The sequence below is a fragment of the Lolium perenne genome, chromosome 2 (genome assembly GCF_019359855.2).
Source record: "Lolium perenne isolate Kyuss_39 chromosome 2, Kyuss_2.0, whole genome shotgun sequence".
NCBI lineage: Eukaryota > Viridiplantae > Streptophyta > Magnoliopsida > Poales > Poaceae > Lolium > Lolium perenne.
Window position 1 is genome coordinate 57,787,688 of NC_067245.2, and position 14,416 is coordinate 57,802,103.

The window sequence follows — 14,416 nt, forward strand, 5'->3', positions numbered from 1 at the left end:
TTTCTTCGCCCGGTGTATGAAATCCTTCTCCACATTTACCGAGAGGTCCTTAATCCCAAGGTTGGCTGCGTTGATCAGATCTATGGGTACCTTGGAAATTTGTTGTATCTCTCTCATCAGCACCGTGACTCTGACCTTCAGCTTGATGTGATGGACTTTCTGTGGAATGGGTTTTGGGCATGCATCATATCTCGCAAGGCTCCTGTGTTTGCTCCCTACTTCATGTTCTTCATTTGCTCTCGTTGGGACAATGCTGGGTATGGCAAACTCACTGATGATGTTATTCTTCTACCTCACAAGCCCAAGGATCTCAAGGTCAAGCCTCACCCCAATCCTCCTCGTCTTCCCAGTGCTGAGGATTCTGCTGAAGAAGACTCTGACATGGAGTATGCTCCTCCTGCTGACAGTGGCTGGGTTGCTCGCATAGAGGCCAAGTTGGCCAAGATGTTTTGTCTTAAGTCTGACATCAACAGGCGTCAGTATCAAGCTCATAGGGAAAGGAAAATGGAGAGGAGGAACACAAAGCTTATCATGCGCAAGTTGGATATTCCTGTTGAGAGTGGATCTGAGGAGATTATTACTCCTGAAGAAGAATGGCTCTCTAAGCATGGCAATGTGACTGAGTTTGAACAGCTTGGGCTTCCCGGTCCTTCTCGCCGTCGGCGCCCCACTAGTGATGAAGTTGAGCCCGCCGAGTCTGAAGACGATGAAGAGACGGAGGAAACCTCCGAGGATGAGTGAGCTTTCATGGGACGATGTAGCATCGCTTCTTTTCTCCTTTTTGGTGTCTTGATGCCAAAGGGGGAGAAGAAGGTCTAGTAGGACTTGCACGGGATTTGCTAGGGTTGAGGGCACAAGCATTTGCTTTTTATCATTCCGTTAAAGCTTGTGTCCTCCGTTTATCATCTATGCTTATGTTGAACCTTATCATGTGTTTTATGTTGTTTAAAACTCTGTTCTATGTGTGGTGGGAAAGACCATTTAGTGAGTGACTTATTGCTATGGTTTTCGGTATTCTATATGGTTGAGAGTATTGTCATGAAATGGTATGATCATCTTATATATCTCAACTTGTCTATGGGTTTATCTCAAATTGATACTTGATATGATTATGGGACTCTTGTTCATGAAATTGAGATTATTGTCATGAAATGTTGAGGATGTCATTATGAAAGGGTATGATCCTCACATCTCAACTTTTATCATCTTCCATACATTATCTGTCATATTTGTCTTATAAGCATTGTGCTCTCTACCTTGAAAGTTAAAGTTGCTCCATACCTAATGTGTGCATATATATTCAAGCACTAAATTTCTTGTATGCACACATCTAGGGGGAGTTTCTCTCTTATGTCAAACACAATGCTATTCTTGCTCTATACTTTGCAAAATCCCGGTATTGTCATCAAACACCAAAAAGGGGGAGATTGAAAGAACATTTCATGATCTCTGAGGTTTTGTGTGTTTGTTAACAACACCGGTGACAATTTAACTATGTGCTAAGTGGATTACAGATAGAGAAAAGATACCACGGGTAAATCTCGACCCACTCAAAAAGGAAGAAAAGAAGAAGAAGAAGCTGAAGTCTGTCCCTGGCCGGCACTGCCGGTGATACTGGGCCAGCACTGCCGGTGGGTGCACCCCGGCACTGCTGGTGGCTGCACCCCGGCACTGCCGGCGATTCTGGCCCGGCACTGCCGGCCTACCTGCCGACCTGAAGATTCAGAAAGTTGGCCGGCACTGCCGGCGTCTCAAGGCCGGCACTGCCGACGATTCTCCTCCAATGGGCAGAAAAGTTGGTGGGGTATAAATACCCCCCTTCCCCTACCTTGGAAAGGTGCTCAAACCCTAAGATCTTCATCCACCATTGCAGAGCCACCAAGAACACCAAAATAGCCAGATCTCCTCCCTCAACCACCCAAATCCCTTGTGCTTTGGAGAATCAAAGGAGAAGACCCCGATCTACATCCTCACCGAAGCATTTTTCATTTCCCCCTCATATGCTTGAGGGCCCTCTTGCTAGTGTTCCTCTTTGGATCCCTAGTTGTTTGTTGTTGATTTATTGTTGTTGATTGTTGTGTTGTTACAGATTTGTGAGCCTCCAATTTGGTTGTGGATGTGTGCCCCAAGAACCTTGTAAAGGCCCGGTTTCCGCCTCGAGGAAATCTCTTAGTGGAAGTGGGCTAGGCCTTCGTGGCGTTGCTCACAGGAGACCTGAGTGAAGCCTTCGTGGCTGTTGGTCTGGCTTTCGTAGCGACCACACTCCTCCGAACGTAGACGTACCTTCTTGCAAAGGAAGGGAACTACGGGAATCATCTCCATGTCTCCGTGTGCTCCACTCCCGGTTACCTCTATCCTTTATCTCCTCTATATATTGCGTAGCCATATCTTGCTTAGTCGTTGAACTTGTCATATAAGTAAATTCACATAGTTGCATATCTAGAGAATTTACCTTTGTGTCAAGCCTAAATTTAAAAAGAACTAAAAATTAGTTAGCACCTATTCACCCCCCCCCCCTCTAGGTGCGACATACGATCCTTTCATTACTCTCTTTGCATTTGGAGAGGTTTATAGGATTGGCACGGCTAATGGACTTCAACACTTATCAATGCATGGAACAATTATGCTACGGTGGAAGAGTGGTGATGTTCCATCACCGGGGTTCATGGTCAGCGGCGAAAATGTCTCTTGCTTAGAGCACCTTCAGCCGTTTTTCCGGGAAGGTTCTCAGGATCTTTTTTTATCTGGATAGATGAAAATGGCTCAGTCGCGTCCCGGATTCTCGTTTTCGTCCGAATTTGGGCTTTCATCCATCCGGCGAGCCCAGATCATCCCGGCACCTCGGGGAGCGCTCGGGGAGTCCGAAGGAAACGAAATCGCGGGAAACATCGAGAAAACTTCCGCACGGTTGGTGGCTCCGACTTGTCGGTGAAAAAGGCCAATTGTCTTTCGCGCGCTGCAAAAGCCTGCCGCCGGTCAGTTGATACGTCTCCAACGTATCTATAATTTCTTATGCTCCATGCTAGTTTTATGACAATACCTACATATTTTATTCACACTTTATAATGTTTTTATGCATTTTCTGGGACTAACCTATTAACAAGATGCCACAGTGCTAGTTCATGTTTTCTACTGTTTTTTATTTCAGAAAAGTTGTTTTACAAATATTCTCGGAATTGGACGAAACAAAAGCCCACGGCCCTATTTTCCACGGAGTGTTCCAGAAGACCGAAGAGGAGTCGAGGAAGGCCAGCAGGGGGCCGTCCCCATATGGCGGCGCGGGGGGCCCCACTGCCGCGCCGAGACGTGGGGAGGGAGCCCCCTGGCTCCCCCGACGCTGCCCCTTCGCCTATTTATTCCTTCGTCCCCGAAAACCCTAGTACCGAGAGCCAAAATACCAGAACAGTTCCAGAGACGCCGCCGCCGTCAACCCTAACTCGGGGGTTCAGAAGATTTCCTCCGGCACCCTGCTGGAGAGGGGAATCATCACCGGAGGGCTCTACATCACCATGCCCGCCTCCGTACTGATGCGTGAGTAGTTCATCCTTGGACTACGGGTCCATAGCAGTAGCTAGATGGTTGTCTTGTCCTATTGTGCTATCATGTTTAGATCTTGTGAGCTGCCTATCATGATCAAGATCATCTATTTGTAATGCTACATGTTGTGTTTGTTGGGATCCGATGAATATGGAATACTATGTCAAGTTGATTATTGATCTATCATATATGTGTTGTTTATGATCTTGCATGCTCTCTGTTGCTAGTGGAGGCTCTGGCCAAGTTGATACTTGTAACTCCAAGAGGTGGTATTTATGCTAGATAGTGGGTTCATGTCTCCATTGAATCTGGGGGAGTGACAGCAACCCCTAAGGTTGTGGATGTGCTGTTGCTACTAGGGATAAAACATCAATGCTTTGTCTAAGAATATTTGTATTGTTTACATTACGCATAGTACTTAATGCAATTGTCTGTTGCTTGCAACTTAATACTGGAAGGGGTGCGGATGCTAACCCGAAGGTGGACTTTTTAGGCATAGATGCATGCTGGATGGCGGTCTATCTTCTTTGTCGTAATGCCCTAAGTAAATCTCATAGTAGTCATCATGATATGTATGTGCATTGTTATGCCCTCTCTATTTGTCAATTGCCCAACTATAATTTGTTTACGCAACATGTTATTTATCTTATTGGAGAGACACCACTAGTGAACTGTGGACCCCGGTCCATTCTTTTACATCTGAAATACAACCTACTGCAATCATTGTTCTCTTTTGTTTTCTGCAAGCAAACATCATTTTCCACACCATACGTTTAATCCTTTGTTTTCAGCAAGCCGGTGAGATTGACAACCTCACTGTTAAGTTGGGGCAAAGTAGTTTGATTGTGTTGTGCAGGTTCCACGTTGGCACCGGAATCCCTAGTGTTGCGCCGCACTACACTCCTTCACCAACAACCTTCACGTGATCTTCATCTCCTACTGGTTCGATAACCTTGGTTTCTTACTGAGGGAAAACTCGCTGCTGTACTCATCATACCTTCCTCTTGGGGTTCCCAACGGACGTGTGCTTTACCGTCACAAGCATCAGTCTTCGCTGGACGCGTAGCTTCCACGCGGCGAGTTAATACCGCCGCCTCGAATTCAAACGTAGCTCTCTCTATTTATCGCGGAACAACCGCGTCTGGCCGCATTCACCACCGTCTCCCTTCTCTCCCTAGCCCAGTCTTCTCTCCCCAGTCCTCCTCCAGCGAGCAATGGCGGGCCACAACGAAGGCACGGCGAACAACGGCTTCGGCCGGCGTTCCCTACACCAGTGGGAGGCGGGACTTATGCACATGGCGGGCTACCAGGCGCCGCCGGACGTCCGCGCGCCCGAAGGATGGCGCCTGAGCGTGGGGGGCGTCCCGATCCCGCCGCTTCCGGTCGGAGCCGACGCGCTTGACGCCGCGATGGACGCTGTGCGAGTCACCCTCAGCGAGGAGCAGCGCGCGGAGGAGTGGTACCTCCCGACAACTACGACGCCTGGAACGAGCTCTTCCGTCGCCGGTACGAACGGGAACTCGCAGCGTACGACGGTCCTCCCTCTCTCCTCCGGTAGCGTAACAGAATAACGCCACGGCGCCCTGGCTGGTGGAGCGCGCCGGGCCGCACGCTCGAGAGTGTGCTCGCGCACATCGAGGGCGGCAACTCCCCCAACCTGGGGATGCCGCCGCCGGCGGCGGTGCCTTCCGTGTCGCGCTAACACGTCATCGTCGGGGTCGATGTCAAGGTTTCGACATGTAGAACGCCGTTTTTAAATTTTAATTTATGTTTCCTTCTGGCCGAATTCAAATATATTACAGATTCGGTCCATATATGTACGAACTTGTCTATATATGTTAAATATCTCTAAATTTCGTCTATATTTGAACGTATTTCGTCTGGTTTGTCTGAATTCGTCTATATTTGTTCAAATTTTACATCCATTCTGGGCTCGCCGCTGGGAATATAGGCCCCTCCCCAGACCAAATGTTACATCCATCTGGCGCTAAATCTGGATTTCGGCGATTACAATCAGTCAAACAAACCACGCACGAACCAGTGCAGAATGGTAGCAGATTACTCGCTCGGCGAGCGCGCGCACTTGAGGTGTTCGGCAGCGCGCCGGTTCACGAACTCCGCCACGTCGCGCAGCAGCCTCTCGCCGTCCGCGTGGTCCTCGAACACGTAGAACGCGTGGATGGCGTCGGGGAACTCGACGACGGTGGCCTCCACGGCGCCGGCGGCGCGGAGCGCGTCCGCGTACGCCCTCTGCCGGTCCTGGTGCACGTCCCACCCGCCCACGCACACCAGCGTCGGCGGGAACGCACGCCACTCGCCCTCCCCGCCGCGCCGAATCGCCGCCGGCACGTTCGCCGCCTCGTGGTCCCGCGTTGCACCCGGCGGCAGGAACGCGCGCCACACCCATGCCATCCTCCCCGGCTCGCCGAACGGCGCGTCGCGGAGCCGCAGCTCCGATGCGGTCGGCGCCTCGCCGCCGAAGAAGGGCTGCAGCAGGACCAGCCCGGCCACGCCGCGCTGCATGCGCGCGGCGACGTGGTGGGCGACGTTGCCTCCCGCGCTGTCCCCGGCGACGAAGACGGCGGTGGGGGGTGACGGGAGGGCACCCCCGCCGCCGGCGAGGATCCAGCGGAGGGCCGCCTCGCCGTCGTCGTAGGCGGCCGGGCAGCGGTGCTCGGGCGCGAGGCGGTAGTCGACGGAGGCGACGACGGCCGGGATGGACGCGGCGAGGCGGCGGCACAGCGCGTCGAACTGCGCCGTCGCGGCGGAGTGGAACACGAAGCCGCCCCCGTGGAAGTACACGACCACCGGCAGCTGGGTGCCCCCGTCGGAGTGCGCCGGAAAGAAGAGGCGGACTCGGAGGTGGTCGGAGACGGCGTGGTCGGAGGACGACACGCCGGCGGCGTCGGGGGCGAGGCTCGGTGGGACGGTGCGGTCGAAGAGCGAGAGGAGGAGGCGGTTGGCCGTGCCGTCGGCGCGGAGGGACGCCGAGTGAAGGATGGAGACTGCGCCCAGGAGCAGGCGCGCCCGCCAAGGCAGTGGGGGTTTGGCCGGCGCCGGCGGCGGAGGATCCAACGACGCCATATCGCTTTCGCTTCTCGCCTTGTGGAGTTCTGGTTGCCCCGAGTGAGGTCGCGGATGGCGGATAAGGAAACGATTGCTTTCCCTAAAAAAAAACTCGTTTGATTAGCAGATGGGCCGAACAAGTTGCGCGAGTAATAAATATGCGGGCCTATCCAGACGATTGAGCCCGTATGAAGATGGATTCGTACCACCACGAGTCCACGATGATGGATACCACACACCAAATTGGTTTCCCCAAAAATAAATTATAGACGTGTTTATTTTTAGCAAACTGTCTCTGGTCCAAATTAATTGCCAGATCGAAGGGGGTAGTATTGGTTATTGAAATAAAGCAATATCCAACGAAGAGAGAAGACACATATGTGGACCAATCTCTACACAAGTAGCTGACATACAGGAGTATGAGGCTCGAAACTAAAATGTATATCATGAATAAAACTAGCGTTGTTTGAAGTAAAACTACTCTTGGAAGATCAAACATCAAAGTGTTGCTCCTTGAAAAAAAATACTACCATAGGATTCGAACTGGTGACCTCCTCTTTGAGGAAAGAATGGCACAAAGCTCGCACTATGCCTGCATTCAACGTCACAACATTGATGATACCAAGAATTTATCTAGGTTTGGTGGTTTGAATTAAAATTTTAAGATTCAGTATTTTGATATGTACTGTACGGCTAGAGAATGCAATAACCAGTCTTATCGCGCCCACCGGTAACCCAAAATCATACTCAAACCCCACTAGACATTTTTTTCACCATGTCCCGTGTTTTCCGAAAATCACATAACCATCTCCTCGAACTCCGCCTTGCCTTGGCAATCACTGGTGACGAGGTGTCGTGGTTGATGTAGACTGTTTTTTCGATCTCATGCCCCATGAGCGCATGAGTCGTGCCATGCGAGTACGGTCGACGTGCACTTTGACCACTGGTCGTGGCTGTGCGGCGTTTTCAGTGACTGCCTGCAAATAATCGTGTTCTAGCCATGTCACGTATATGTACTAAAGGTCTCCGGTATTGAAAATGCGTTTACCAAGATGTTATGTGCATAATCATAACTAGAAGTGTACACACTTATTTCAAAGGAAATACACTGTCGTTAAACACAACAATAGTTAACTGGATCACGCGACACGGCATTTGACAACAAAAATCAGTTACGGAGGGCCCTTAGCTAGTGTTGTTGAGAAATGGCCAGGTATCAAAAATAAGCTAATCAGTATTAATACGATCATGTTCAAAAAAGAAGTATTGATACGATGGGAGAACTTGCTGAAGACTTGTGAATGATCGCAGCATGCAAATGTTAACGCAGAAACATTTGTTTCGGCTCCACCGGAATCTGCTAGGCTGTAACTTGTCCATCCCTCCCAGCCCAAGTAGAGTACGGCCTGCTGGCATGCCTTGTTAAGGCTTGTCCCTTTTGGAGGGAGTTTTGGACGAGGAGTTTGGAGCTAATTGAGCCCTGCTGGTTTGCTTGTTTTTTCTTGGCTCCAGCTCGAGGAAGAGTTGGGACTGGAGGAGTGGAGGAGGAGGTCATCCAGCATGATGATGGGATCGGGCCGGAGGAGTACCGTGTAAAGCTCATTGCTGGAGAGGAGGTTATCCGGTGGCCGGGACTCAGGAGCATGGCCAGAGCTGGATGGGGCAAGTGTTCTTGTTGGAGGTACGGTCATCCTGTCAGCGGAGGAAGAGCTCGGTGCTTGTGAGTCCGCGATGCAGATCTCGCGGGAGAAGTCGAAGAGAGGGGAGAAGCGGTGGATCCTAGCTAGGGTTCCATCGCAAGGATGCACGATTGCACGTCAATAAAGAGCTTGACACGATGGGCTCCCCTCCTTTTGCCTTTTATTTTCCTTTCCATAGGATTCACAACCAATATTTTTCGCTTAACAATGGCAAAGTATTAGAGCATGTCTAGCAGACCCATGAAAACCCATACCGTAAAACACATATGAGGTACCTTGAAAACTATTTGCAGCATCGCGCGGGCTTGGGTGAAACAGGTCCTAGCGTATGGGTGGACGATGCATCTATCCTCGAGACCCTATCACCTTTTTCGGGCTGGTGGATAGAGATTTCGGCCGAGCTTGTGCCCAAGGTGACACCGCCATTATTGTTGAATCGGTATACTAGACGACAGAGGATGCGGCCGCAAGGGGGCCGACTCCTTTGATCGGGTGGTTGCCATGTTGCTTCCTTTTCCTCACGATGTTAGAAGGATTGGTTGACCCGGTGGGGCCGTCAGCCGCGGAAGGAGCGAAACCTTAGAGAGGCTACGATTAGGCAGTGCGAATTGGATTTTGATGGGCGACTGCTACTGTAATTCCATGGTGGTGATTGGGTCGTGTAGCGAGGCTAGAAGCAGCGGGGTAGGTGAGATCAATGTCGTCACTTGAGTAGGGAGGAAGGAGATGAATGTCCCTCCGCCAATGAGCGTGACTGGATCTGAGGTAATGAGAATCTTGACGGTGGTCTAGACTATATCGGGAGTTGCACGATCCATTTTCTGCACCTCTTAAAAGTTCCAGGCCAATCAATTTTAAGGCACCGGTGCGGGTCATTTCTTCAAATGAAAACCTAAACAGATGGTTATTCTTAAGGGTTGGGTATTTTTAGTGATATGCAAGAGTTGCTCTTATAATTTTCCTTTTATTCTTTCATGAATATGAAAATAACGAGGTTCTCCTTTTGTACATGTTACGGCCTGAGATACGCGCATCTTGCTCCACATAGATGTACCTCTATGGGCAGCGGAGGTTCCGAACATGGGACCTACAAATTTGTCAAGCACACCCTAGGTGGCACTAGGAGGAGTTCTCCCATAGTGGGATTGTTGGAGGACACCCATTACTCGCTTCACTTGTCGCAGAGTTGCCGGATATGGGACCTACAAACATATGTGGCCATGCACCATATCTTCCCAAACAAAATTCGGCGTACTCACGCCGTTCATAAATAAGTGGACATCTACCTCTAAACTTTGTCCACAAAAGAGTGTACTACTATCTTTTCAATGCACTTTAATTGTTTCTCTCTTATGGCACGGAAATTAAACCCAATAATATTTTTTATGAGAAACACAGTACAAACGCAGGCGCTCACATACACGCGCATACACTCACCCATATGAATGCACACACGCACACCCTACCCCTATGAGCACCTCCGGAAGACCGAGCCGGCGAATTGGATCTTGAAATTAACGAAGTCACCACAGGCGCCTCGCTATCGACGGGAACGTCGCCTCCCACTGAAAGAATATTCCGCCTTTATGAGACACACAGATGTCAAACCTGGGGTTTGAACTCTGGTGGGCTGGGGGTACAACCACCCTCCTAACCACCCAACCTCGGGTTGGTTCTCTAAACCCAATAATATTGAGCACATATTTTCCTTGTTTTTTACAAGCACTTAGCTCATTGGAGGTGAAATAATTAAAGAGGAGAGATGCATCTTCCCAATGCATTTTTCACTTCACTTCATAATTTACCTTGAAAAGCCTGCATGTGCATTTATTTGTGGACGGAGGGAGTATATTTGTACTTCACGGGGTCTTATGTCTTCCCATGATTATTATTTTGAGAATAAAAATGCTAAGGACAGAATATAAAAAAAAAACGCTAGTATTTCTGAACTTGCCTGCTGGGCACATCTTCATGGCTTGACAAACCGACGGTCTCCACAGCCGACATGAAATATTTTCTCCAAGGTCATAGATTTATAAAGCCTAGGCTCCACGAGCTTGGTGGCTTACATGTGTGGAGATCTATTGCAAGTCAACCGTCGTCTTTATAGGTGTATATAGCCGACAGGGCACCATCTTAAGCACATTGTAGCGACCACGGTGTTCCATGACCAATTTTACATGTAGTGATTAGCTAGCTCTGATCTAGTACAACTCTCCAAATGGGAGCCATGTTTGCACAGAAGCAGGTGAGATGGATGTACATGTGCTTGTCACTGTTACGATCATGAGATGAATGTGGTGCAAACTTTTTGCAAGGTGGCTGTCACTGAAACAACTAATTACTAGCTCTACTGTGGATTGGTGGAAATTGTAGGCATGCAAAAGGAATCGTAGGGCACAGGCAAGTCAACTGCTAGATCGATCACTGTCCGGATGCAAGACGGCCGTCTTGAGAATGGAAAACGAGTTCCATGCAGTTACCGGCTGGAGCGGGCAACCCGGCCGGCCGGCCAGCATCATCTCAGCCGCATTAATCCGCCGGCGCCGCCAGCGCATCCACGACCTCATGCCGGACGCTGCCGCCCCATGACCCGTCGCAGCCGGCCATACACATAATAAACACATCTCAAATCTACACGGTCACTTCAAATAGAACGTCAGGATTCAAGAACCAACATTGTTGCCTGATTGACCAATATATATCTTTTCATTCTCTGAAATTCATCGATAAATTGTATATGCTGTGTGTTTGCCGTGGGATAACTGGCACGGCACTTCGGGGTTTGGACACAACCACTAGAATGTGGGCCCACTACCATGCTGGCATATATCCCCGCCATGGTTGTGATCGTCATGTCTTAGCCTTTCACGTATAACCATAGCTTGATATTCATGGGGCTCGAAGCCTCGGAGAAGCGACAAACCAACTTAATTCATGCGACTACATTTGAGGATAAATAAGAGTTGTAGTTATTATACATGTTCATATATAACTTTTCAGATGTCAAAATGACTTTTAAGTCAGAAAAAATATGTCTCATATATTCGTTAACACCTACCCATATCGTGAAATTTTGCCTTCACGGCATATGACTAAAAGAGAGCCGAGTTTGATGAACGAAATATATGGTGGATAGAAATACATGATAGATCCACATTAATAGAGGCGTGTGGTAAGGCAAGTGAGAGAGGCAACCTAGCATTATAATTACGCTCTATTGTTGTGCCAATTTTGAGGCTTTTTTGATTCATTGAATTTGCATAGGAATTGTATAGGATTTGGATCCTATGAGAGAATTTTCTATACAAGGCGTTTGATTCATAGTAACATATCATATAGAAACTAATACTATAAGAATCATGTAGTGTAAATCATATAGAAAAAAAACATGAGATCATAACTCATGAAAATAATTCTTTGCTACAAAATCAAGCACACTTCATCTTCCCATGGGATTCAGGTAGCTGTAACATCTTAAACACATACTTTCCCTATTCCTATAATTTTTCATATAATATGAATCAAAGGAGCCCAGCTTGAGCTCATTTCCCTCATACTATATATGTTATAAATCGGACGCATGATCCGTTCTCTGGGTAAAAAAAAGTACTCCAAAACTGATCCCTATCCTTCTTCCTAGATATTTTTGCTGAAGACTATGTTGGTTGGGTCTTGAATTTGAGATATATCAGTGCTCGCACCACACTAACTAAGTTTCATACACAAAACAATTTACCCAAAGCTCAAAAGAAGGTGCAACAATTATTTAAAGAAAATCAAATTGAACTTGATGCTCTGGCAAAAGCGATTCTAGCTCATGCTTAAGCACTACCAGCTTGTAAGAGAAAGGAAAAGAATAAACGTGCCAAAGGAGATGGCACTTGGGATGACACTCAACTTGATGCCACTTGTCAGTATGTAAAAAGGCTTGACTTGTTGCTCTTGGGCAGCAACGTGGTCAGCAAGCTTTTGCATCACTCATGAAGCACTTCTTTTCAAATAAAGTAGTTGGGTGCATAGTGGCAAAAAGCTAATGTGTTTTTATATCGGATCTATGCTTGCTAGGTGGCATATCGTGACGTGGTATAATTTACGATGTAGACATAATTTTATGTGTCGTGCACAGTACTAGATTAGATAGCGAGGCTCTGCACTAAGTATTCATAGGTTACAGGTGGCACGGTAAAAAATATCTGGATATCTGGTGATGACAACCAGAAGCAAGTCAAAATATAGGAGAGATGAAAGGCTAGCTCTCCTTCTGCCCCTCTGCCTCTCTCAAGCTATGTAATAAACCCCGTTCCACAGCTTTGATATATAATAGCGTAAGCCCGCTGTAGCCTAGGTCAAAAAAAAAGGTTATGTAATCTCTCGTCAACGTTGAATAGATATTACTGGTTGGGTTGTGTCTCGGAGAAATGAGATCTTTGTACAAATTGATAGTAGTCATCATCTCTCGTTAGATATTTGCTGCTGACAACGTTGAGATACTATATGCCACTTGGTTGCATTATGGAGGATCATGTCATTAACTTTGATTGAGATGTCGCTAAAAAGGCGAGTAGACGCCCAAAGGCCCCAAATAATGGAGGCAAGTGACAGCGAGATTCTTACAACGCCGAGTATAAAAATACTGCAGGGAGGTTTCGTGAGCATGGCCACGTCAGACCCAGATGCTCCACGTCGGCACCCCGCGTGGCACGGTGGCATGGACCACCCGCGCAGATCGATGCGCCGAATTCTCCCGGATGCCGCCAGCGTGGCACCGGCGGACGGCATCGCGGGCGCCGGCCGAGCCAAGTTTATCGACAAGCAAACGACCGGCTTTGCGCCACGTCACCCCCTCGATGCGTTCTTATCCCCACGATGCGTCCGAGACGGGCCCTGCCATTCTCCACTAGCTACCACCTCCCTGCTCCTCGTCAAACCCCCGGCCTCCTACGGTTCTCTACAAATTCTCGTCGTCTCGCTCGTTCCACCTGCGAATCTGCGATTGACGCGTATCCACTGCTGCTCTTTGTGCCGTTGATCGGCTTCCGAGTTATAGTTGCCGTTGGGTTTGCATCCTTCCATCGGCTTCAGAGCTGACCGGAGAAGCTAGCTAGCTAGCTAGGGAAAGAGGTTTGCTTGCTCTGTTTCTTGGTGGTTCAGGGATGCCGGACTCGGACAACGACTCCGGCGGGCCGAGCAACGCGGACTTCTCTTCTCCCAAGGAGCAGGACCGGTTCCTGCCGATCGCCAACGTGAGCCGGATCATGAAGAAGGCGCTGCCGGCCAACGCCAAGATCTCCAAGGACGCCAAGGAGACGGTGCAGGAGTGCGTGTCCGAGTTCATCTCCTTCATCACCGGCGAGGCCTCCGACAAGTGCCAGCGCGAGAAGCGCAAGACCATCAACGGCGACGACCTGCTCTGGGCCATGACCACGCTCGGCTTCGAGGACTACATGGAGCCGCTCAAGCTCTACCTCCACAAGTTCCGCGAGCTCGAGGGCGAGAAGGCCGTCGGCGTCGGCGTCGGGGCAGCCCCTTCCTCCGGCGGCCCCGGCTCGCAGTCGCAGCAGAGGGAGTCCACCACGCCCAGGGGCAATGGTGAACCCGGTGGCGGCTACGGCGGCATGTTCGGCGGCGCCGGGGGCGGCGGCATGTTCATGATGATGGGGCAGCCCATGTACGGCGCCTCTCCGCCGGCATCAGGGTACCAGCATCCGTCGCATCACCACCAGATGATGACGGGAGGGCAAGGCGGCTACGGCTACGGCGATGGCGGTGCCGGCGGCGGGACCTCGTCGTCCTCAGGGTTCGGCAGGCAAGACAGGACATGACTGTACCTGCTGCACGAACTTCTTGGTTGTCGTATCTGTTTTATTACTGTTAACTGATGAAGTTGGAGCTGGTGCCGTGCAAAGGCTAATTATTCTCCAACATTTTCTTGTGCTTTAAATGTGCTTAAGCTAGCTATTTTACTATTGTTCATTAGCACCACCACCGTAGTTGCATTTAACCTCTTGAGGATCCATCATCTGTGCTGCTAAAATGGGCTTTTGACAAGGTACATTTTAAGATCAATGGCAAGTGCATTTTGACAGGAAGTGATGAGTATGTTCTTTGGT

At 49.4% G+C, this 14,416-nt stretch overlaps 2 protein-coding genes across 2 annotated transcripts; one reads left to right on the forward strand and one right to left on the reverse strand.

The window, feature by feature from the left end:
* Positions 1-5,287: 5,287 nt before the first annotated feature.
* Positions 5,288-6,687, reverse strand: LOC127322862 (probable carboxylesterase 18). Its single transcript, XM_051351282.1, has one exon. The coding sequence runs from the start codon at positions 6,619-6,621 to the stop codon at positions 5,596-5,598; it is 1,026 nt and encodes a 341-aa protein (XP_051207242.1). The 5' UTR covers positions 6,622-6,687; the 3' UTR covers positions 5,288-5,595.
* Positions 6,688-13,180: 6,493 nt separating this feature from the next.
* LOC127322863 (nuclear transcription factor Y subunit B-3) lies at positions 13,181-14,395 on the forward strand. Its single transcript, XM_051351283.2, has one exon. It carries the CDS (start codon positions 13,460-13,462, stop codon positions 14,126-14,128), a length of 669 nt encoding a protein of 222 aa, XP_051207243.1. The 5' UTR covers positions 13,181-13,459; the 3' UTR covers positions 14,129-14,395.
* Positions 14,396-14,416: the final 21 nt, after the last annotated feature.